The sequence below is a fragment of the Convolutriloba macropyga genome, chromosome 6 (genome assembly GCF_964194025.1).
Source record: "Convolutriloba macropyga chromosome 6, txConMacr16.3, whole genome shotgun sequence".
NCBI lineage: Eukaryota > Metazoa > Xenacoelomorpha > Acoela > Convolutidae > Convolutriloba > Convolutriloba macropyga.
Window position 1 is genome coordinate 6,419,070 of NC_134473.1, and position 24,927 is coordinate 6,443,996.

The 24,927-nt window shown below is 36.6% G+C and overlaps 2 protein-coding genes across 2 annotated transcripts in view; both read right to left on the reverse strand.

Annotated features, from left to right (window-relative positions):
• The window catches only part of LOC142341457 (exosome complex component RRP46-like), a 360,653-nt gene that overhangs the window by 52,200 nt on the left and 283,526 nt on the right, over positions 1-24,927 (reverse strand). The gene's annotated exons all lie outside the window — the stretch shown is intronic.
• LOC142340723 (ATP synthase subunit O, mitochondrial-like) lies at positions 835-4,317 on the reverse strand. The gene is made up of 3 exons (XM_075391422.1): positions 4,082-4,317; positions 3,739-3,991; positions 835-1,113 (listed from the first exon to the last, which is right to left on the reverse strand). Exons 1-3 carry the CDS (start codon positions 4,303-4,305, stop codon positions 949-951), a joined length of 642 nt encoding a protein of 213 aa, XP_075247537.1. The 5' UTR covers positions 4,306-4,317; the 3' UTR covers positions 835-948.

Here is a 24,927-nt window from a genome sequence, read left to right on the forward strand (position 1 = left end):
AATCACGCAAATAACGTAAAAACTTTCGCTAAAGCGAGTGAGAAATGACGTCACGCGCGCAAATGCCGTTAGTGAGAGGAAAAAGTCATGCAGAAAATTTGACTTTTTCAGCTTTGCTGTGTGAACAAATGTAAAACGAAAAAAGAGCGTCAGACGACGAAACAAAAAAACATAGCAGGACAAGTGCTGGCGTACAATTCAAAGAATTTTCATTGACTAAACAAAAAACTAGACCTAGAATGGACTATGAGTGAATTGAGAAAACCATTTTTTAAAAAATCAGAAAAAATAAGAAAAAAAAACCGAAAATCAATGTCAAAATGCCGCATGTGAACAAAATAACCACTAGCGAGAAATGAAAATTTAATTCAAACAAAAAACTAGGCCTAGAATGAGCTGTGAAAGGATTGGTAAAACCATTTAGAAAAAAATCCGATCGAAAAAATCGAAAAAACAGTAAAAATCAGAGTGAAATTGCCGCATGTGAACAAAAAACCACTACCGAGAAACCGAATTTTTGTTCAAACACCGTTTCCTCACTCTACTTTAAAATTAGAGCAAAAAAATTCATGCCGCAAAACCACTCGCTTTTTCGCTCCATTTCCTGTTTCGGCGTGACCAAAATCACTACTCCAATTTGACTTCAAAAATCATGAAAATGTGTGAACAGATCTTAAAAAAAAGACAGCGCCCCAATACAATTCAAATTCTTTGAATTGTAAAATTCTTTGAATTGTAAAAAACCAAGAGCACCGCAATATAGCTACGCTCAGCTTACAGCTTCGCAGCTATAATAAAGCTAGCAACATTTACAAAATGTTAGCTCAAAAAACGTTAGTCTCTTAAATCTGTTAATTCATCATATCGAACGCGTCTATAGTGAGATTGAGTCCTCAGACAGAAAAGTGTACATCAAGTTATAATCTATCAATTAACAGCAATGTTTATTTAAACGGGCATCTCGAGCAGCTCATCCAACTTCCTCTTTTTAGTAGCCACCGACATATCGATATATTTGTCCCCCACCTGGACGATCATTCCTCCTCCGATTGACGGATCAACTACCGTCTCAATTTGAACTGTCTGGCCTTTCTTTAAGAAGCTCTCTAGGACCTACAACATAGAAATTATGATCGACAGGAAAATGAGCTGCAGAGCAAAAACACAGCTGGTAGATTGCGAGATAGCTGAGACCGCTTTGCAGATCTGCAGTCTCAAATGATTATAAAAAAACAGGCAGAAAGAGAGATTTCATTTTAACAACTGTTGAATGTTAAGTTTTGATTAGGAATCAGCATAAATTATTGCTGCTTAACTTACTAGCGGCTCTCAAATAACATTCAATCAGAGTAAAATACACTCACTTTACATTATCTCTTGAATTGCAGCACGAAAAGTTATTTTGAAAGCGAGGAAATTCAATTTTGCGTAAGTCACGTGTGATCGAAAACTTAATCACGCGATCAAACAAAACATAGCAGGGCAAGTCCCCAACTAACAACTCAAAAATTTTATCGACTAAACAAAAAAGCACCTAGAATGGAAAATGAATTATTGGAAAATCATGAAGCCAAAATTAAAAACATAGCATAACTAGTCGTGAACTACAATCCAAAAAACTCACTGACTATTGAACACTGCATCAAAACTTTTCCAAAGGCCAATTATTGACACAAAAGCTCAAAGGTACGCATACCATGAATCAACCTTGTAGAAACACGGCAGATAAGACGATACAGATAAGACAACAGAACTCGAAGTCGTTAATTGAGCGCAGAAACCAAGTACTGAATGATATGGACGAAAAAGAACAATTCATTGTGACATTAGCTCCAGAGAAGGGCTCGTACAATTGGTTGAATGCTCTGCCACTTAAAAAATACGGATTCAACATGAATAAATCTGAATTTCGAGATGGGCTGTGTTTGAGATATCATTGGGACCTTGAGAGAACCCCCGAACATTGCGCATGTGGAGAAAAATGGACAATCGCACACTCCCTCCACTGCCCGAAAGGAGGATATACTCACCTGAGGCATAAAGAAATCCGTGATTGTTTCGGAGAGTTGTTGAATCAGGTTTGCCATGATGTAGAGATGGAGCCGAAACTTCTTCCGCTTCGAGGCGAGAGCTTTGCAAGCAACTCAGTAACCAAAGACGATGAGGCCCGACTCGACATTAAGGCAAATGGATTGTGGGAGTCACGATTCCAGCGTACCTTCTTCGACGTCAAGGTCTTCAATCCGCATGCCAAATCATGTCCAAAAAACACCAAGGACGCTTACAGGTATCATGAATCACTGAAGAAACTGAAATATGAAAAGCGGATTGTCGAGGTTGAACAGAGCTCCTTCACGCCACTGATCTTCTCGTGTACTGGCGGAGCGAGTCCCAACACGAACGAAGTCATCACAAGGATAGCTCAGAAATTGAGCCACAAACGAGAAGAGAGTTTTAGCGATAGTGTTAGTTACATACGGACGAGGTTAAGCTTTGCACTTCTACGAAGATGCCTCCTATGCATAAGAGGCTGCCAAGGTTTTTTTTTAAAAAAACCGGAACTAACCGAATCATCCATAGGGGCCATTATAGAGGAGGGAAGGCTCAAATAATTTTAGTTTCTAGACGCGATGATTATTATTGTCATCTAATGTTCTTTACATTGCTATTATATCTCTTTTCCTGAAGCTAATTAATAGTTACTCTTTGTTGTACTACCGAGTTAAACTGAATTCACGCTTTTCTCCTTTTAAATTATATACACCTGCTAATAATGTTCTATGTACCTTTAATGTACATGCTTTTCTTAACGCTAGCTTCTATTTGATTTGTAATTTGTTGTACCACCGCGTTAAACTGAATTCACGCTTTTCTTCCTTGTAGAAACACGGCAAAAAAAACGGAACAATACAATTCCGCAAAAAGTCGTAAAACGCTAAAAAAAAAATACCAACCAAACACCAGACTATACTATTCCATTAACACTCGTAGATCTGTAGTCTCAAAAAACCACTAAAAAGACAGACTTTTAATTGAAGGCTGATATGTTATATTTTGGTTAAAAATCTGCATAACTTTTTGATACCTCTATTAGCTGCTCTCAAATAACCATTACTTAGAGTGACACACATTCACTTGACCTTATCTCTTTAAGAGTACATAAAAGTCAATTTCAAAGAGAGGAAGTCACTATTTTCTCACTCTAATTTGAAATTAGAGGGAAACAATTTTACGCCACAAAAGCACTCGCTTTTTCGCTCCACTTCCTGTTTTGGTGTGACCAAAATCACTACTTCAAATTGACTTCAAAAATCATGAAAATGTGTGAGTAGATCTCAAAAAAAGAAAGCGCCCCAATACATTTCAAATTCTTTGAATTGTAAGAAAATAGGAGCGCTATAATAGCCGGCTGAGAAGCTGAGGCGGCTAATAATCACCAACGGAATTTGACTTCTCATTGATATCAATTTTTTTTTTAATTTAAAAGGTCAATTAAAAAATTTAAAGAATGCCCCTTTCAACTTCTATATACATTTTCTATTGACATCAAAAAAATCGAAAAAAAGTCAACAAATCTTACAAAAAAGACAGCGCACCTATACAATCCAAATCCTAGTTAAAAAGTTAGATTAACTAAACATGAGAAGTAGTCTCAGAAGTACAAAAAACGGTAGAAACAAAAATGATATGTAGAATTTCACCACACTACAAATGGAGTTTCGAAAATTCTACAAAAACCTTTTTAACTTCCTGGGCAGTTGCTGCGTCCATTGCGGCAGCTGTTGTAACCTTGCCAACAATCTCTCCTTTGTGAGCAGTCATCAACTCTTGGAAAGATTTCACTACATTGTCAGTCATAGACAAACGGTTGTTCTCTGCAAGGGCATCGAACAGATTCATAGTTAGGGGGCCCACATTCACTTTCTTTAAAATCTCTTCCATGATTTTCCTTTTCTCAATGCGGTTAACAAGGGGGCTATTGACAAAGTTCCTAAATAATTAATAGCCATTTTAATATCATAATTAAAACTGACAAAAAATTATATTTAATAAATTTTCGATCAAGTACACAGTAACTGACTTGAAATCTTTGTTGGTGTCCAAGAGTTTTTTAATAGCCTGCATGTCTTTGTCAGCTTCCGGCAGTTGCTGCTGGCCAGCTGCAACCGTATAAAGAGCAGTTGCATAACGACCTTCAGTACTGTACAGCTTTATTGGTGCCTTGACCTGAGCAGCCATTCCCCTGGACATCGTTTTTGCTACTACTTGACTTCGAAGCATAATGCCTACTGAAAAAGGAGACATCGACAGTAGATTTTTCTACACAGAGGAACAAATTCAATAGTGCCAGCTGGTAAATGCAAAATCTGAATCTTAAGGTTGTCCGTTCTATAAATGAGAATTAAATTTCTATATAAACTTAGACATCACTGCATCGTATATAATTTTAAAGATAACGCCCTATAACTCTTTAGAGTTGCGTCATGAGAATTGAATTTCGATATAAGCTAATTCGTTATGAATCTAGTCTCCACTCCCGCACTGTGGCACTACATGAACTATCAATGTCAGTCGGTCGTTTGGAACCACGGCACCCTCTGAGGCATATGATAGTGCTGCGCAATGTAATGTAATTTGTCTAGCTAGTTGTTTGATAGTGCGCGTTGTGGACGGTCCTGCGCCCCCATGCAGGAAAACACGAGAGGAACGAAGTTACTCTTCTCGACGTCAAGTATTCGTCGCTCATACTTGAGGCACTTCAACGACTCAAGATATTTAGACGCTTCTACGGGGATTTCGGGCATGACTAGGCGAGTGGGCTCAAGATCTTCACGTCGAAAAAATAACGGCTGAACTTGGACCCCCACTGGCTATTATCTTTAATGTCTAGTCCGTTCTATATAAGTAATTTGATGGCGCAAGCTGGTCTTGGAAATCAATCATGGTTTTCATTTCTTCATCACTCCCTCTTTTCGTTGTCGTCGGTGCCAGAACTGGTTCCATAGACACTAGCAGTTTGTATACTTTGTAAATTTAAAGTTGCTGTCTGCCGGCGGTGCCAGCATTGGCCCCATAGGCAGTACATTACTGAGTATTTTACTGAGTTCACTGCAAACCCCAAAAATTAACACAGTGCTTACCCGAAATGTCACCCAGTGAATCACAATTTGTAATTCCCGCAATTAAAAACTGAAAAAGCAAGAATTCACGTGCTTCTTTTGCCACAAAGTTATGCATATGACTTCTAAATGCACGGGCTTCGATAAGAGCGACATTGACGTCCTGATCAAATTAGATAATCTCCTTCACATCTGCAATGACTGCAAAGCTAACAAAGACAATGACATCGACAATCAAACCTCTAAAACTGATGATCAACTCATTGAAATCAAGGAAAAATTATTGAAAAATCAAACTAAATGATAGAGACCGTAAAACTTGACCTCAGTGAACTGAAAAAACCAAAAAGTTACGCGCAGTAGCTTGTAAATGTAACGAAAGCTGCGACTGAAACAGCTTTTAATAGCACAATATTAATTGATGGGCTTGGTATTCGCGTCCGTGGAGCACCTCGGCTCACGTCAAAATCGGACGATGAACGAATTCACGCTGAGATTGCGGCCGTAGAAGAGGTGCCCGACTTTCTCAACATTGAAGACAAGAAACTTAGCTAAATTCACTGCATTGGAAGATACGACATCACAAAGGCAGACCCGCGCACGCTTCTGATACATCTAGAAAACCCAATCAGCAAATACTTAGTACTGAAATCTGCTTATCGCTTAAAGGATTTCAACAGGCAAATCTTCGAGAGCCCTGAGTTGTCACCAGTCGATGGTAAAAAAGAAAACGAATGTCTGAAAACCCGTCGAAAACTGATAGACGAAAAAAAATTAGTCGCAAAGAAATTCAGAATCGAAATCTAAAAGTTGAAATAAAGTTAAATGGTGCATGGGTGACCAACACCGAATCTAACGCAAACACTGATGACTCTTCCTCAGAAGATGAAGATGGGTCTTGACTAACCTCAATCAAAATGCTAACGTTTAACGTCAGATGCCTCCTAAGCATAGAAAGAAGAATGGCATTCTCAAAGGCAATCGCAACTCTGAAATACGATCTCCTTTGTCTGACAGAAACTTGGCTCACACAACATGTGCCAAACACTGCATTATTTTTGCCAAATTACAGCATATATTGAAACAGATAGGGACCCAGATATGTTCACTCCTAAACATGGAGGGGTTCTAATAGGAATCCGAAATCTGATTGAACATGAGCAAGTAAACCTAAGCATAGTACATGATGATTATGTGGCAATCAAAATCTACACTGAACCACAACCTATTATAATCTGCTGTGTCTACAATCCAAGCACTGGAAGTTCATTCATATGGTCATCTGGACAACTATCAAACCTACTCTATGAAATTGAATTAACGCGCTCAAATCACATCTGTGAAAACTTGATTTTGACAGGATAGATAAAGTTTTCCAAAACCGACTGGGAATCAATCAGCTCAAGTGATGAAAATGAGAATGCCTTCATTGAAATTTTGTTTGAAATAAATTTTTCAAACTTTGCTAAGAGAGAGTTCGATGTACCAGTCAACACCCTCGATTCAATTATAAGCTGCGACCTGGACAATAGCCTTTTTTTCTAAATACTCCACAAATCAAAAACCTTGCTCTGATCACATCCCAATATGCACTTACTTGACCACGTTCATCCATCCCCACGCATCTACTACAGATGTCATATTTGCTTTCAAAAGAGAAAACTAGCAGCACCTAAACGAGCAACTAACAAAATCACCTCTTGATCCCAACTGCTACAGCAATGTGAACGTCCTGGTTCAAAAATGGTAAAAATGGATAAACAAGATCCTCAAAACAAACATGCCTAAAGTCACGCGGCATCGAGCCTCACTTCCCCCCTTGGGTAGCACCATCAACATCCCATCTAATCAAGAAACTGGAAAATAAAAAAACGATGGCAGACAATGAATCTGAGCAGGACCCTGAAAATAAAAAAACTTGCGAAAAAAATATCAATTGAAAGGAAGAAAGATCACTCAGGTTTTGAATCCGAAATTTTCGAAGGGCGACTGTTTAGTAAAATACAGAAGTTTTTTAGGGCAATAAAAAAGAGTCCTTCCATACCAGCCAATGTAAACTATGAAAACGCGAGCGCTAGAACCGATCAACACAAAGCAGAACTTTTCAACTCATTCTTCCAAAAAGTGTAGAGTAACAAAGTTGATTACAAACAACAGCTTTGAAGGGAAACCTTAATTTTCTGCGTATAGCAGTAAAATTGATATCGAATATATCAAGTAAACTACAACTCAACAAGTCAAATGGACCCAATAATTTTGGTAACATAATTTTTAGATTTTGCTCAGAAACTCTGAGCAATTCACTCGTCGTTCTTTTTCAAACATTCATCAATAAAGGAAAATTTCCTTCTTACTGGAAAATAACTCAAATAACTCCAATCTAAAAGAAGGGAAGCAAAGCAGAAGTGAATGGCTACAGACCCATTAGTCTACACTTTTGTGTGGCCAAAATTTTTGAAAATGTGATTTTTGACGAAATATATTTTCATTGTCGTCACAGATTGAACAAAAATCAATTCGGCTTTCGAAAGAATAGATCGGCAACCACTCAGCTTCTACTGTTTTTCGACACAATATATCGCAAATTTGACACAATTTCATCGGACGACATTAGTATCCTCTACTTAGAATTTGCAAAAGCTTTTGATAAAGTGCCACATCACCTTCTCATTAAGAAACTCGAAATTTTTGATGTAGGAGGAAATACATTATTACTCTTGCACTCATACTTAGAAGAAACAAAGTAATTTGTCAAAATTGGAAATTGTTGTTCAAGTTTGGAGAACGTAAGAAGTGGAGTCCTACAAGATTCCATACTTGGAACACTACTGTTCTTAATTTTTATAAATGACTTGCCAGATGCAAACCCCAAAATTGAAGGTTTTGGATTTGCAGACGACTATAAGTTCGTTGTTCAAGATCAGCTAAAACTTGAGAGAAGCCCAAAAAATATTGAAAACTGGTGCCGAGAGAAGGAAATGGAGTTAAATGCGAACAAATGCAAATTGTTAAATGCTAGGCGTAATCTCACGACATCTATGTGTGGCCAGGAAAAGAAACCAACTGAATCCCAAAAAAACCTTCGTTTAATGATTACATCAAATTCCTCATAGCAAGGCAACTGCAACCACTAAGTGCAAAAAGCGACTAGTGATTTTTTCCAAATAAAACGGAATATGTCTGCCATCAGCTCCATTTCAACCAAAATGAACTGCTATACTGGTTATATTGTTCCAATACTGACGTAATGCCCACAAGCATGGTTGCCAAACCGCAACAACATGTACAAAATTGAAAAAGTGCAGATCATGGCCACTAAATGGATTCTAGGAGTTTAAGTTCAAAGATACAAAGAACGTCTCATTAGCCTAAAACTCCTCCCACTCTGTCACTACTTTTTTCTACACAATCTTCTTCTCTTCCTAGCTATTACGCTAATACACGTAAATAATTTGATTTGACATTCCGACAAATTTTAAAACCCTTGAAGAAGAGAGGACAAGGCAACACTGTAGAGGTGAATTGAAAATTGAAAATGACCGACTAGTTAAATCCAAAGAAAACTTCTTCCACCGAACAAAACAACTGTACAACATTGTAAATAGAAGTATTCAAAAATTTGGAGGCAACCAAAACAAACACACTATCACCAAAGCAGACTGGCACTGTTTCACAACTCAATTCAGCATAACAAATAAATGCTCGTGGCGTGTAATTTGCTGATGTGACAATTGTAACAATTGAAAAAAACTTGACAACTGAAACTGGACTGACACAAGATCACAAACTGAAGCCCCGGGAAACAGACCCGATTTCTCTATTACCACTACTACTACTACTACTACTACTACTACTACTACTACTACTACTACTACTGCTACTACTACTACTACTACTACTACTACTACTACTACTACTACTACTACTACTACTACTACTACTACTACTACTACTACTACTACTACTACTACTACTACTACTACTACTACTGTTTGAACACTTAAATTCCATAAAGAAATAAAGGAACAATGACAATAAGTACAAACAAGTTAATAAAATGCATATAAGTTTGAGCTTATCTGGGTTTATTTAATCCAGGAAATGCTGTTCGACAAAACTGTTGAAGCGGGATTTAGACTCTCTTTTCGCTTTCTGTCGTAAGGTTCTGTAGCTCATGTTGTTCCTTGAGCAATCTTCTTCAAGTTGATCCATCCACGTCTTGCGTTGACCCCCTGGAGCTCGTTTAGCATATCGATATTTTTCTGTCGGCTCCCAGGTGAAGGTTCGGAGCGCTAGACGATCGTCATTCATCCTCAGGATTTGGCCAAACCATTTCAACCGTTTAATCATGATCATTGCAGAAAGTGTTGACATACGTGATCTAGCCAGTACTTCTTCATTTGTCACCCTCTCCAGATATAAAAAACATAGTATCCTTCGCAGACAACTCGTGTGAAAGCTCTCAAGTTTCCGTTGCGTTGATTTATTCATGGTCCACGTTTCAGAGCTATATAAGACCACTGATAACACGAGAGCTCTGTATAAATTGCATTTGAGGGGAATACTAAGTTGTTTGCTCTTCCAAAGCTTCTGAAAGTTCGCAAATCGCTGTCTCCCTTCCGCCAGCTTGACACTGATTTCCTTTAGGTCACCATGTTGCAAGCTCACGAAAGAACCGAGATACTTGAAAGCTTCTACATTTTCGAACTCCACTCCATCTCGATCGTGGACATTGCAGGAGAAAATGCGAGATCTTCCAGCCTTTTCTTTGCAGCAGTATCGTGACTCGTGAATTCGTCGGCCTTTCACAGTTGTGAATTTCCTTGTGCACTTCTGACAAGTGAGGCTTTTTTCTAGCCCAACAAACTTTGACGCGCTGTCTTCGACCCTCTTCGAATTCTTAGACTTGCAGAATCTGGCTTCATGCACTTTGCAGGCCCTTGCAGTGTCGAAGCGACGTTTACAACCTGAACATACACAACTATCGTCATCAAAGACCGCAGATGATCTGCTATTCGCCGTAGACACTAGATCAGCAACCACTGACCTCTCGTCGCTGCTAACTGTCACAAGCTCAGCCTCCGCTGAACTTTTCAGTCTCAGTTTCTCACCAGCTAGTGTCTCGAACCAGCCCGCATTCTTCTTCTTGCCCACCAGCACCTCTATGCCAATGAGTAGTCGGGATTGGTTTTCGGCCTCAATGAGAGTCCCAAAACGGCCTTTGCGGTTTCTTGTAAGAACTTCCACGTTCCTTTGAGCAATGGGTACACTGGCTCCGGGTTTTTCGCATTTAACACCCATATTCTTTGTCTTCCAAACATTGATCATTAGGTCAACTACTACTACTACTACTACTACGGCCGACTTGAAATTGGGGTAAGCGATCCGCGGATTACGATTTTGCTCGGAGATTTCTCATTTCTGTTCCCAGAGCTCAAATAAAGCTTGTTTTCGTTAGCCAAGCTGTTAATCTAGCCAAAAATAAAAATGGCCCTCTTTGAAAAGCATTTCTTTGGTTTTTATTAGGTTTCAAAAAATTAACTAATTTTTGAAAAACCTGCTTTTTTCTCTCAATTTTACATATAAAAGTTACTTTTTCTCATCGTAGATTGATAGTCACGCTTAGGAGCTTTCCAGAACAATTTTTTAAATCATTCTAGCTCTCTTATTTGTTGTTTTATTGGCCGAGCGGAGTAGGGTGACATCCGCGGCCAAACAGTAAGGGAAATTGAAAACTCTGTTTCTTCATCAAAAATTAATTTTTTTGATTTTTTCTTTCAATTTCGGTGCTGTATGACTAAGTTCTGGCATTTTTGTTCTCGTAGTGCAGTTGCGTTTAGTGCCTGGAAACAACCTAATTTTTAGGTCATAAAATGAAAGTGACCCAAACGAGTGACCACTGAACTGCAAGAAAAATGGAATGAGGCAAAAACTCAAAAATGAGTCCTGGAGTCTGAAATTTTGCATGACGACTAAAAATAGTCATACAAGACAGGTAGCATTTTGCTGGATTCTAACATCTATTAAAAACCGAGAAAAAAAGGTTTTTAAAATTCTCGACTTGAATTTGGGTAGGAATTTTTTATAATTTTTGGCCGGATGCGAATATCTGGAAGACGGTTGATTTTAATGAGCTCAGCAAAGTATTTATGGAACCTCAATTTCAGAATGCTATCCGAGTTTAAGGGGGCCAATTTTTTGGTTCAAATAGCATAAGAAAAAATGAAAAACCATTTCGAACACCATAAGCAATTTCCGACGAGACTCAGCAAAAATAAGGCCATTCAAAATTTATGCTACTGAGGATTGTGCTTCAAAATGTTTTGAAATAAACATGTTAAGAGTCAGCGATCTCGATATTTTCAGCTCCCAATTCTAAAAATAGAGTTCTAAAATTTATGTCAAACTCTTGCCAAGCAGCAGAAAATTATTAATGTTGATAGGTCGTTTTTGCAACTTTTTATTTTCTTTTTAATGTCTTCAGTTTGCTTGTCGGGTCACAAAGCTTACCAAAATTTTTTTTTAAATACAACTTTTCACTGGAAAAACCGTTTTGTTGTTGTTTTAGGTTGATTTTGATTTTTTGTGAAAAACTTGAATTTGGGTACATCGCAGTTTGTTGAAGTCAAACTGAAAAAGATGAGATCCATTCAAAGAGAACAACATAAACAAAAATGATCATTTCCACGCAAGAAAGTTTTTCACTACCTATGCGATATAGCTGTTTTCCTCCAGTCTTTTTTTTGAAGCAGAAAAATTAATAAATTTGAAAAAAAAGGAAGCAAAAAAATCTGAAACAAAAAAATAAGAGTTCAAGGTACAGAAAAACGAATTGGAGAACGATTTCTGATGTCTTTTCTAAAATACTAGTTATTGTTGCAATTCAGTTTTATGCAGAAAAAAACACTTACGTTGATGAAACTACACATATCTTAATAATACAAGGGGAAAAGTTTGAAAAACCAAAAAACTAGAATTTGGGTTCGAAAAAAAAATGCCAAAGTGGCCCTATTGCTCTGGTCGCCAGGTTTTTCTATTAAACATAAAAATAATTGTCAAACCAATTCCTCGAACTCTTCATGGATGTTCGTACGGAAAAATCCAGCCTAATTTATTTAAAGACACTAAAAATTAGCCCAAAATTTTGGTATGAGTAGAGTGCTTTTGAGTGCTTTCATTTTTTTCGAAGTCCATTGCCTGATTAGGGATCACTTACCGGGAAAATTGGCCTAAAAAAACGGACATAAGTTTTGTTTGCTACAGGGTTAAAAAAATGTGATTTCTACGGGGCCAGAGCCTTCAAATCGAGACAATCCCCTATTTTTTTTTCAAATTGATGTTTTTTGCTTTAAGTCAAAGCCTTTGGCCCCTCCATTTTTTTCAAAACACCTCCTCATCCACGGAATAGTTAACAATTCTGCTTGTGGATGGCATGGAGAAGATGTGTATCACACTATTACAAAAATTAAATGTTTTAGAGTGGCGAATTCCGGAGCTTTTAAATATTTTTTTGCGGATTTCAATTTTCTCTAAGTCCATCGCCTGTTTAGGGGTTAATTACCGGAAAAAAACCTGGGCCTAAAATAACGGACATAAAATGGGATTTCTCGGGGGGTCAAAAAAATAGGGGATCACCCCGAGTTGAAGGCTAGAGCCCTCAACTCGAGATGAACCCCTATTTTTTTTTCAAATTGATTTTTTTTGCTTAATTTCAAAGTCTTTGGCCCCTCTATTTTTTTTCAAAACACCTCCTCATCCACGGGATAATTAACAACTCTGCCTGTGAACGGCTTGGAGAAGATTGGTATCACAATATTAAAAAAATAAGTGTTTTAGAGTTGCGAAATCAGGAGCTTTTAAATATTTTTTTGCGGATTTCAATTCTCTCTAAGACCATCGCCTGTTTAGGGGTTTATTACCGGACACAAAGATGGGTTTAAAATAACGGACATAAAATGGGATTTTCCGGTGGTCAAAAAAAATAGGGGATCACCCCGAGTTGAAGGCCAGAGCCCTCAACTCGAGATGATCCCATATTTTTTTTCAAATTGACTTTTTTGCTTAATGTCAAAGTCTTTGGCCCCTCTATTTTTTTTCAAAACACCTCCTCATCCACGGGATAATTAACAACTCTGCCTGTGAACGGCTTGGAGAAGATTTGTATCACAATATTACAAAAATTAAATGTTTTAGAGTGGCGAATTCCGGAGCTTTTAAATATTTTTTGCGGATTTCAATTTTCTCTAAGTCCATCGCCTGTTTAGGGATTAATTACCGGAAAAAAATCTGGACCTAAAATAACGGACATAAAATGGGATTTTCCGGTGGTCAAAAAAAATAGGGGATCACCCCGAGTTGAAGGCCAGAGCCCTCAACTCGAGATGATCCCATATTTTTTTTCAAATTGATTTTTTTGCTTAATGTCAAAGTCTTTGGCCCCTCTATTTTTTTTCAAAACACCTCCTCATCCACGGGATAATTAACAACTCTGCCTGTGAACGGCTTGGAGAAGATTTGTATCACAATATTAAAAAAAATAAGTGTTTTAGAGTTGCGAAATCCGGAGCTTTTAAATATTTTTGTGCGGATTTCAATTCTCTCTAAGACCAACGCCTGTTTAGGGGTTAATTACCGGAAACAAACCTGGGCTGAAAATAACGGACATAAAATGAGATTTCTCGGGGGGTCAAAAAAATAGGGGATCACCCCGAGTTGAAGGCCAGAACCCTCAACTCGAGATGATCCCATAATTTTTTTTAAATTGAATTTTTTGCTTAATGTCAAAGTCTTTGACCGCTTGATTTTTTTCAAAACACCTCCTCATCCACAGGATATTTAACAATTCTGCCTTTGAACGGCTTGGAGAAGATTGGTATCACAATATAGTCAGAATTAAGTGTTTTAGAGTTGCGAAATCCGGAGCTTTCATTTTTTTTTGCGGATTTCATTTTTCTCTAAGTCCATCGCCTGTTTAGGGGTTAATTACCGGACACAAACATGGGTTTAAAATAACGGACATAAAACGGGATTTTTCGGAGGGTCAAAAAAAATAGGGGATCACCCCGAGTTGAAGGCCAGAGCCCTCAACTCGAGATGATCCCATATTTTTTTTTCAAATTGATTTTTTTGCTTAATGTCAAAGTCTTTGGCCCCTCTCTTTTTTTTCAAAACACCTCCCCATCCACGGGATTATTAACAACTCTGCCTGTGAACGGCTTGGAGAAGATTGGTATCACAATATTAAAAAAATAAGTGTTTTAGAGTTGCGAAATCAGGAGCTTTTAAAAATTTTTTTGCGGATTTCAATTCTCTCTAAGACCATCGCCTGTTTAGGGGTTCATTACCGGAAACAAACCTGGGCTGAAAATAACGGACATAAAATGAGATTTCTCGGGGGGTCAAAAAAAATAGGGGATCACCCCGAGTTGAAGGCCAGAGCCCTCAACTCGAGATGATCCCATATTTTTTTTTCAAATTGATTTTTTTGCTTAATGTCAAAGTCTTTGGCCCCTCTCTTTTTTTTCAAAACACCTCCCCATCCACAGGATAGTTAACAACTCTGCCTGGGAACGGCTTGGAGAAGATTGGTTTCACAATATTTAAAAAAAAAGGTTTTAGAGTTGCGAAATCAGGAGCTTTTAAATATTTTTTGCGGATTTCAATTCTCTCTAAGACCATCGCCTGTTTAGGGGTTAATTACCGGAAACAAACCTGGGCTGAAAATAACGGACATAAAATGAGATTTCTCGGGGGGTAAAAAAAATAGGGGATCACCCCGAATTGAAGGCCAGAGCCCTCAACTCGAGATGATCCCATATTTTTTTTTCAAATTGATTTTTTTGCTTAATGTCAAAGTCTTTGGCCCCTCTATTTTTTTTCAAAACACCTCATCATCCACGGGATAATTAACAACTCTGCCTGTGAACGGCTTGGAGAAGATTGGTATCACAATATTAAAAAAATAAGTGTTTTAGAGTTGCGAAATCAGGAGCTTTTAAAAATTTTTTTGCGGATTTCAATTCTCTCTAAGACCATCGCCTGTTTAGGGGTTCATTACCGGAAACAAACCTGGGCTGAAAATAACGGACATAAAATGAGATTTCTCGGGGGGTCAAAAAAAATAGGGGATCACCCCGAGTTGAAGGCCAGAGCCCTCAACTCGAGATGATCCCATATTTTTTTTTCAAATTGATTTTTTTTGCTTAAAGTCAAAGTCTTTTGCCCCTCCATTTTTTTTTCAAAACACCTCTTCATCCACAGGATAGTTAACAACTCTGCCTATAAACGGCTTGGAGAAGATTGGTTTCACAATATTTAAAAAAAAGGTTTTAGAGTTGCGAAATCCGGAGCTTTTAAATAATTTTTTGCGGACTTCAATTTTCTCTAAGTCCATCGACTGTTTAGGGGTTAATTACCGGACACAAACATGGGTTTAAAATAACGGACAAAAAACGGGATTTTTCGGAGGGTCAAAAAAATAGGGGATCACCCCGAGTTGAAGGCCAGAGCCCTCAACCCGAGATGATCCCATATTTTTTTTAAAATTGATTTTTTTGCTTAATGTCAAAGTCTTTGGCCCCTCTCTTTTTTTTCAAAACACCTCCCCATCCACGGGATAATTAACAACTCTGCCTGTGAACGGCTTGGAGAAGATTGGTATCACAATATTAAAAAAAATAAGTGTTTTAGAGTTGCGAAATCCGGAGCTTTTAAATATTTTTTTACGGATTTCATTTCTCTCTAAGACCATCGCCTGTTTAGGGGTTAATTACCGGAAACAAACCTGGGCTGAAAATAACGGACATAAAATGAGATTTCTCGGGGGCTCAAAAAAAATAGGGGATCACCCCGAGTTGAAGGCCAGAACCCTCAACTCGAGATGATCCCATATTTTTTTTTCAAATTGAATTTTTTGCTTAATGTCAAAGTCTTTGACCGCTTGATTTTTTTCAAAACACCTCCTCATCTACAGGCTATTTAACAATTCTGCCTTTGAACGGCTTGGAGAAGATTGGTATCACAATATAGTCAGAATTAAGTGTTTTAGAGTTGCGAAATCCGGAGCTTTCATTTTTTTTTGCGGATTTCATTTTTCTCTAAGTCCATCGCCTGTTTAGGGGTTAATTACCGGAAACAAACATGGGCCTAAAATAACGGACAAAAAATGAGATTTCTCGGTGGGCCAAAAAAATAGGGGATCATCCCGAGTTGAAGGCCAGAGCCCTCAACTCGAGATGATCCCCTATTCTTTTTTTTTTCAAATTGATTTTTTTGCCTAAAGTCAAAGTCTTTGGCCCCTCCATTTTTTTCAAAACACCTCCTCATCCACAGGATAGTTAAAAATTCTGCCTGTGAACGGCATGGAGAAGATGTGTATCACAATATAGTCAGAATTAAGTGTTTTAGAGTTGCGATATCCGGAGCTTTCATTTTTTTTTGCGGATTTCATTTTTCTCTAAGTCCATCGCCTGTTTAGGGGTTTAATTACCGGAAACAAACATAGGCCTAAAACAACGGACAAAAAATGGGATTTCTCGGGGGGCCAAAAAAATAGGGGATCATCCCGAGTTGAAGGCCAGAGCCCTCAACTCGAGATGATCCCCTATTCTTTTTTTCAAATTGATTTTTTTGCCTAAAGTCAAAGTCTTTGGCCCCTCCATTTTTTTCAAAACACCTCCTCATCCACAGGATAGTTAAAAATTCTGCCTGTTAACGGCATGGAGAAGATTGGTATCACAATATAATAAGAATTAATTGTTTTAGAGTTGCGAATCCGGAGCTTTCAAAATTTTTTTTGCGGATTTCGGACTGAACATGTTTATGACATCGATGAGTAGCCATTTTGAATTAGTTCTTTAAACACTATATCTATTTATTTGAAGAATTCTAGTTATGCAGATATGCTTAACCGAAGCAGTTGCCACTTTTTGATCGTTTAGGCACGTTACGGGCCTCTTGCAGCGTCTACTGCAAGAACGTAAAATGTTGAACTCAGTTCCAGATAAGATAAGTCTTGGTCATCAAGAGCTCATATGAGTTTCATTTTGAAGCTCAGCACACCTTCTGTTGAAAACTGGATTTTTGCAACATCCCCTGTGATAGTGGATCCATGCAGGAATTGATTGTAATCCAAAATTATAAAGTTTGAATATTCAAGTTGAAAATCGTAAATGGTCAGTTTTATTAGCCTTTCTGTGCTTTTAAAACAGCAGAACCACATTTCTACTGAATTTATCACACAATTTTAAAAAAAAGTTTAGTCGGCATCAAGAACGTGATAATAAGGTCGCGAGAGACTTCCAGCCAGGTGTTTATTTTAGTTCAAATAATTTTTGTTTAATTAGTTGCTTCACTGTCTCCCGTCACTTTGAAATATAAATAGGAATAAAATAACGCAAAAAACAACGTCCAATAAAATATTGAGCTAGAAATAGCTCACATAAGTGACAGAAGCTAAAATTGTACGTTTTGCGTAACGACAAGTTCAAGCTGAGACTTCAGCTCGAGATAATCTTCTAATTTCTTCAATTTGAGTTTTTTGGTTAATTTTAAAGTCGTTTTACACTCAATTTTTTTCAAAACAACTCCTATTCGACTCAATAGTTAACAGTTGCGACTTTGATCGAATTGCAGACAATTGCTAATATAATTTTTAGGTATATCATCATAAAGTTTAGTAAAACTTACTTTCTGCTAAAAAAAATTAGCAGATATCATTTTCCTCATTGTACATCACCTGACTGAATACATGTGAATTTCAGCAATCAAACATTCGTTTTAAAAAAGCAAAATAAGAGCTTTTCAGCGGATCAAAAAATGGGGGATCTTCCCCAGTTGACAGCCCCACAGAAAATTTTGACAGCCCCTCAGTTAAATTTAAGTGTTTTAAGTAAAACTATTGTATTGGCCGCAACAAAAAATCAACCATACCCATTTTTTTGTCGAGTCAAACTAGACATATGACTAGACATGAAAATGGGGATCGGGCCAAACTGTAATTTGGTCTCATTTTGAGAACTTGAAAATGGGCATCACAAAACTGGAATTCGGGTACGACGATTTTAACTCGAAAATGGGCACTTGAATTTGGGTACTGAGATTCTGCAGCCAAACTTGAAAATGGGCCAAAAATGGACCATTTTCAAGTTAGGCTACAGCTACTACTACTACTACTACTACTACTACTACTACTACTACTACTACTACTACTACTACTACTACTACTACTACTACTACTACTACTACTACTACTACTACTACTACTACTACTACTACTACTACTACTACTACTACTACTACTACTACTACTACTACTACTGTTTCAACACTTTAATTCCAAATATGAAATAAAGGCACGGTTGGCAACAAATACAAACAAAACAAGAAGAGTTATTTGTTTGGTTATTCTGTGAAGTGCTGTACGACGAAATTGTTGAAGGCATTCTTTGACCCGGTTGCTGCTTTTTCCTGCAATCTGGTGAACGATACTTTGTTTCGTACACAGTCTCCTTCGATTTGACTCATCCACGTTTTCCGTTGCCCCCCAGGAGCGCGTCTAGCATGGAGGTATTGATCGGGCGGGTCCCAATCGAAGGCACTGCGGGCTAATCTTCCTGGTTCCATTCTCTGGATGTGTCCGTACCATTTTATCCGTTTGAGCATGATCATCGTGGATAGTTGGGGCATTCGTGATCGTGACATAATTTCTTCGTTCGTTGCTTTCTCCAGATATGACACACGTAGTACTACTACTACTACTACTACTACTACTACTACTACTACTACTACTACTACCACCACTACTACTACTACTGTTTCAACACTTTAATTCCAAATATGAAATAAAGGCACGGTTGGCAACAAATACAAATACAAATACAAATACAAACAAAACAAGAAGAGTTATTTGTTTGGTTATTCTGTGAAGTGCTGTACGACGAAATTGTTGAAGGCATTCTTTGACCCGGTTGCTGCTTTCTCCTGCAATCTGGTGAACGATACTTTGTTTCGTACACAGTCTCCTTCGATTTGACTCATCCACGTTTTCCGTTGCCCCCCAGGAGCGCGTCTGGCATGGGCGTATTGATCGGGCGGGTCCCAATCGAAGGCACTGCGGGCTAATCTTCCTGGTTCCATTCTCTGGATGTGACCGTACCATTTTATCCGTTTGAGCATGATCATCGTGGATAGTTGGGGCATTCGCGATCTTGACATAATTTCATCGTTCGTTGCTTTCTCCAGATATGACACACGTAGAATTCTCCGAAGACAACCACAGTTGAAACTCTCAAGTTTTCTCTCCATTAATTTCGAAAGAGTCCAAGTCTCTGAGCTGTACAGCACGGCTGATAAAACGAGTGCTTTGTACAAATTGCACTTGAGGTGCACGCTGAGCTGCTTGCTCTTCCAGAGATTTTGGAAGTTAGCAAACCGTTGTCTACCTTCTGCAAGTTTGCAATTGACTTCCTGGAGGTCTCCATGCTTGAGGCTGACATATGATCCGAGATACTTGAACGCTTCTATGTTTTCAAACTCGTTTCCGATAACATCTTGTACTTTGCAGGAAAACACGCGTGTGGCAGCTGCTTTAGGTTTGCCACAGTATCTCGATTGGTGAACTTTTCGGCCATTGACTGTTTTGAACTTCCTTTCACACTTGTCACAGGTGAGGCTCGCCTCTAGTTGCTCGAACTTTGACTTGTCGACGACATTCTTTGACAAACCGGCTTTGCAGAATCTTGTTTGGTGCACTTTGCGTCCGGTAACTGTACTGAATTGCCGCTGACAGTTCTGACATCTTAAAGACTCTTTATCAGCCACCGCTGACCCACTCTCATTTTCTAGCGACTCTAAATCCGCTACTGCAGATTGTTGTTGTGAAGCTACCAACGCTGGCTTAGCCTCCGCTAAGCTTTTCAATCTGAGCTTCCGGCCATCTTGTGTTTCGAACCAGCCCGCTTTCTTTTTCGTTCCCAGCAGCACCTCCGTGCCGATGGTTAGTCGTGACTGGCTAGATGTCTCTGCCAGGAGTCCTAGTTTGCCTTTATGTGTTCCAGTGAGTATCTCCACGTTCTGTTGGATACTAGGCACTGCAACAACATTTGGGCTGTCGCATTTTACGCCCATATTCTTTGTTTTGGCCACATTAATCTTCAGACCAGCGGCTTCCGCTAGGGCCTCGATTCGATGTAGGTTTTCCTGCACCTCACTGTCTGAGACCCCCACGAGGGCAACATCATCAGCAAAATCTAAGTCAGCCACCAAACTCCCAATGTCTAATCCTCCATGCACCGAGTTAGCTAAAATGTAGTTGATGACAAGGCCGAATAGGATTGGGGACCACACATCACCCTGCCTAACGCCTGTTCTGACATCAAATAAGCGTCCCTTCTCACCTTCGGCTTTGACTCGACATTTGAATCCATCATAGCTGTTTCTTATGATGTTTATCACTTTTTGCGGCAGACCATAGTGTTTCATTATCTGGTACATCTGCTCACGATCGACAGAATCGAATGCCGCTCGAAAGTCTATGAAACAAAAGCTAATATCCAATTGAAACGCCATTGATTTCTCTATTATTTGACGCAGGGCAAAGAGTTGATCGGCGCATCCTCTGCTTTTTCTGAAGCCGCACTGCTCTTCCCTTAAGACGCGATCCACTGAATCTTTGCATCGATTGAGAGTAACGGAAGCGAACACTTTGCCTGGTACTGACAATAGAGAGATCCCTCGGTGGTTCGAACACTCTGACCTCTTTCCTTTACTCTTGTATAATGGGACAATTTCTGCTACCTTCCAGTCATCCGGCAGAACTTCCGTCGACCAACATTTATCTATGATGTCCCAGAGCCACTCGACAATACCCTTGTGTGCTTTCAACATCTCACAGGAAATGTTATCGGGTCCACTTGCCTTGCCATTCTTCAACCTGCGGACAGCTTCAAGCACTTCTTCAAATCGAATTGGGCTCAGGTCAATCGGCAAGCTTTCAGCTGCTTCTTCGGGATCCAATCTCGTACTGCAACTGAATGTTGAGGGATTCAGGAGTTGACTAAAATGTTCCGTCCAGCGTTCAAGTCGTTCCTCTTTCGTCCGTAAGTTGACGCCAGTGCTTGAAACTAATTTGGTCAACTGGGGCCTCCAGTTTCGGCAAATCTGCTGTGATGCCCCAAAAACCTCCTTTAAGTTGCCTCTGTCCGCGAAGCTCTGCACTTCTTGGCCTTTGCGTTCAAGCCATGCCCGTTTGTCTGCACGTAGAGCTTTTCTGACTTCCTTACAGCAGTTTGTGAACTCTAACAGCGCCTCCGCGCTGCTGTGTTTCTTTAACTGTAGATCGGCTCGTTTCCGGATAAGTTCCAGAGAATCTGGAGAAATCCAAGGTTTGTTCACTCGCTTGTCCGGAAGGAGGCATTTCACTGCTGCTTGGTTCAGGGCTTTTCGAAAATTGTCCCAAGACTGCTCTGTATTCTCGAAATCGCCTCTCTTATCAAGATGTAACTTGACCTCCTGCGTGAATAAGTCACGCGTTGTTTCATCTTGCAGCTTTGCAGAACTGATTCTGGGCGTGAAGCATGACTTTTTAGACAAAAGTTTCATAGATACTTCCGCAATGACCAGTTCGTGATCGGTAATTGTGGTTTTCCCTCTTCTGGACCTCACATTCGTCAGACATCCTCTGTATCTCTCTGCAAACAGAATGTGATCCAGCATCTTTTTTCGACAACTCGGATCGGGAGGGTTGAAGGTGTACCGATGCACTTGTCGATGCTGGAACCATGTACCACCTACGAGCAATTTGTGTGAAGTGCAAAATGATAACAACTTTTCAGAGTTTTCATTTTCTTCACCCATTCCAAACGGGCCTCTGCAGCTCATGGTGTCATTCAACTGGTGTCCAGGCTCTGCATTGAGGTCACCGATGACACAAATACGCTCCCTATGTTTGAAACTGGAAACTAGGTCTGAAAGTTGACTCCAAAACAAATCCTTCTCTTGGAGACTAGCTTCATTCGTAGGTGCGTAGCAGACAACAACAGCTAGATTGGCTCTCCTCTGAGCCGCGAACTTGACGTAGCAAATACGTTCACTTAGAGCCACTTGTTCTACGATGCTGTTTATCAATGACTTCTTTACAGCAACGCCCACTCCTCCTTGTCTCGACTTTACACCAGACAACCACGAGTCAGACAGGTAGAGCTTGTGGTCTCCGAGATCAATTTCTTGCTCCTGCAATCTCGTCTCCTGCACTCCCAGAATATCCAACTTGTATCGCGCCAGATCCATTTTCAAAGCCTCTAGAGATCCGGCTTGGGTCAGTGTTCTGACGTTTAAAGTTGCAATTCTGAGTTGGTTCCTCGGGAGATTCTTAGCACCCCTTACCCGGGACTCGGGGCCATGGTTGATTGTACTCATGGGGGACAAAATCCAACCTCACCAACCTCATGGTTGATTGTACTCATGGGGGACAAAATCCAACCTCACCTCCACGTGGTGTCCCCTGGGGGTAGGTCATGTGCTGCGGCTCTACGCTCACATGGTCGAGCTAACGAGGCACTGGTCTTCTAGTTTGTGGCGCAACTAGTCGTATCTCAGCCTTCAAACACCAAAGCAATGAGTACTACTACTACTACTACTACTACTACTACTACTACTACTACTACTACTACTACTACTACTACTACTACTACTACTACTACTACTACTACTACTACTACTACTACTACTACTACTACTACTACTACTACTTTTTGAACCCTTAAATTCAGTAAAAAAATAAAGGAAAAATGGCAATAAGTACAAACAAGTTAAAAGAGTTACTACTACTACTACTACTACTACTACTACTACTACTACTAATAATAATAATAATAATAATAATAATAATAATAATAATAATAATAATAATAATAATAATAATAATAATAATAATACTAATAATAATAATAATAATAATAATAATAATAATAATAATAATAATAATAATAATAATAATAATAATAATAATAATAATAATAATAATAATAATAATAATAATAATAATAATAATAGTAATAATAATAATAATAATAATAGTAATAATAATAGTAATAATAATAATAATAATAATAACAGTAATAATAATAATAATAATAGTAATAATAATAATAATAATAATAATAATAATACTAATAATAATAATAATAATATTAAAAAAACTACTAATAATAAAATTATAATAATAAAAATAATGAAAATTTTAGTAATAAAACTGATCATAATAATAATAATAATAATAATAAATAATAATAATAATAATAATAATAATAATAATAATAATAATAATAATAAGAGTGATAATAATAATAAAATTAATAATAATAATAATAACAATAATAAAAATATTAATAACAGTACTAATAATAATAAAAAATAATAATAATATAAATAATAATAATAATAAAATCAATTAATAATAAGGATTATAAAAACAGCAATATCAATAGTAATAACAATAATAATAATAATACTAATAATAATAATAATAATAATAATAATAATAATAATAATAATAATAATAATAATAATAATAATAAAAACAATAATAATAATAATGTTAATACTAATAGTAATATTAATAACAGTACTAATAATAATAATATAAAACTAATAATAATAATAATAATAATAATAATAATAAAATAATAATAATAATAATAATAATAATAATAATAAAAATAATTCTAATAATAATAATAATACTAAAAATAATAATAAAAATAATAATATTAAAAAAGTACTAGAATAAAAATATTAAAAAAATGGTAATAATAAAAATTTAGTAATAAAACTGATAATAATAATAATGATAATAATAATAATAATAATAATACTAATAATATTAACAACAGAAGTAATAATAATAATATAAATAATAATAATAATATTAATAATAAAACTATTAATAATGATAATAAAAATAGTAATATTATTAATAATGACAATAATAATAAAAACAATCATAATAATAATAATAATAATAATAATAATAATAATAATAATAATAATAATAATAATAATAATAATAATAATAATAATAATAATAATAATATTAATAATAATAATAACAATAATAATAGTACTAAAAATAATAATAAGATTAATAACAGTACTAATAATAATATAATAATAATAATACTGATAATAAAAATCATAATAATAATAAAAATAGTAATAAAAATAACAATAACAATAATAATAATAATACTAAAATAATAATATTAATAATAATTTTGAAAAAAGGACTAATAATAAAATATAATATTAACAATAACAATTAAAAATTTTAAAATAATACAACTGATAATAATAAAAATAATAATAATATTAATAATAATAATAATAATAATAATAATAATAATAATAATAATAATTTTTAATAACAGTACTATTAATAATAATAATAATATAAATAATAAAAATAATAATAAAAATATCAATAATAAGGATAATAAAAATAGTAATATCAATAGTAATAACAATAATAATAATAATAACAATCATAATAATAATAATAATAATAATAATAATAATAATAATAATAATAAAAATAATAATAATAATAATAATAATAATAATAACAATAATAATAATAATGTTAATACTAATAGTAATTTAATAACAGTACTAATAATAATAATATAAAACTAATAATAATAATAATAATAATAATAATAATAATAATAATAATAATAATAATAATAATAATAATAATAATTCTAATAATAATAATAATACTAAAAATAATAATAAAAATAATAATATTAAA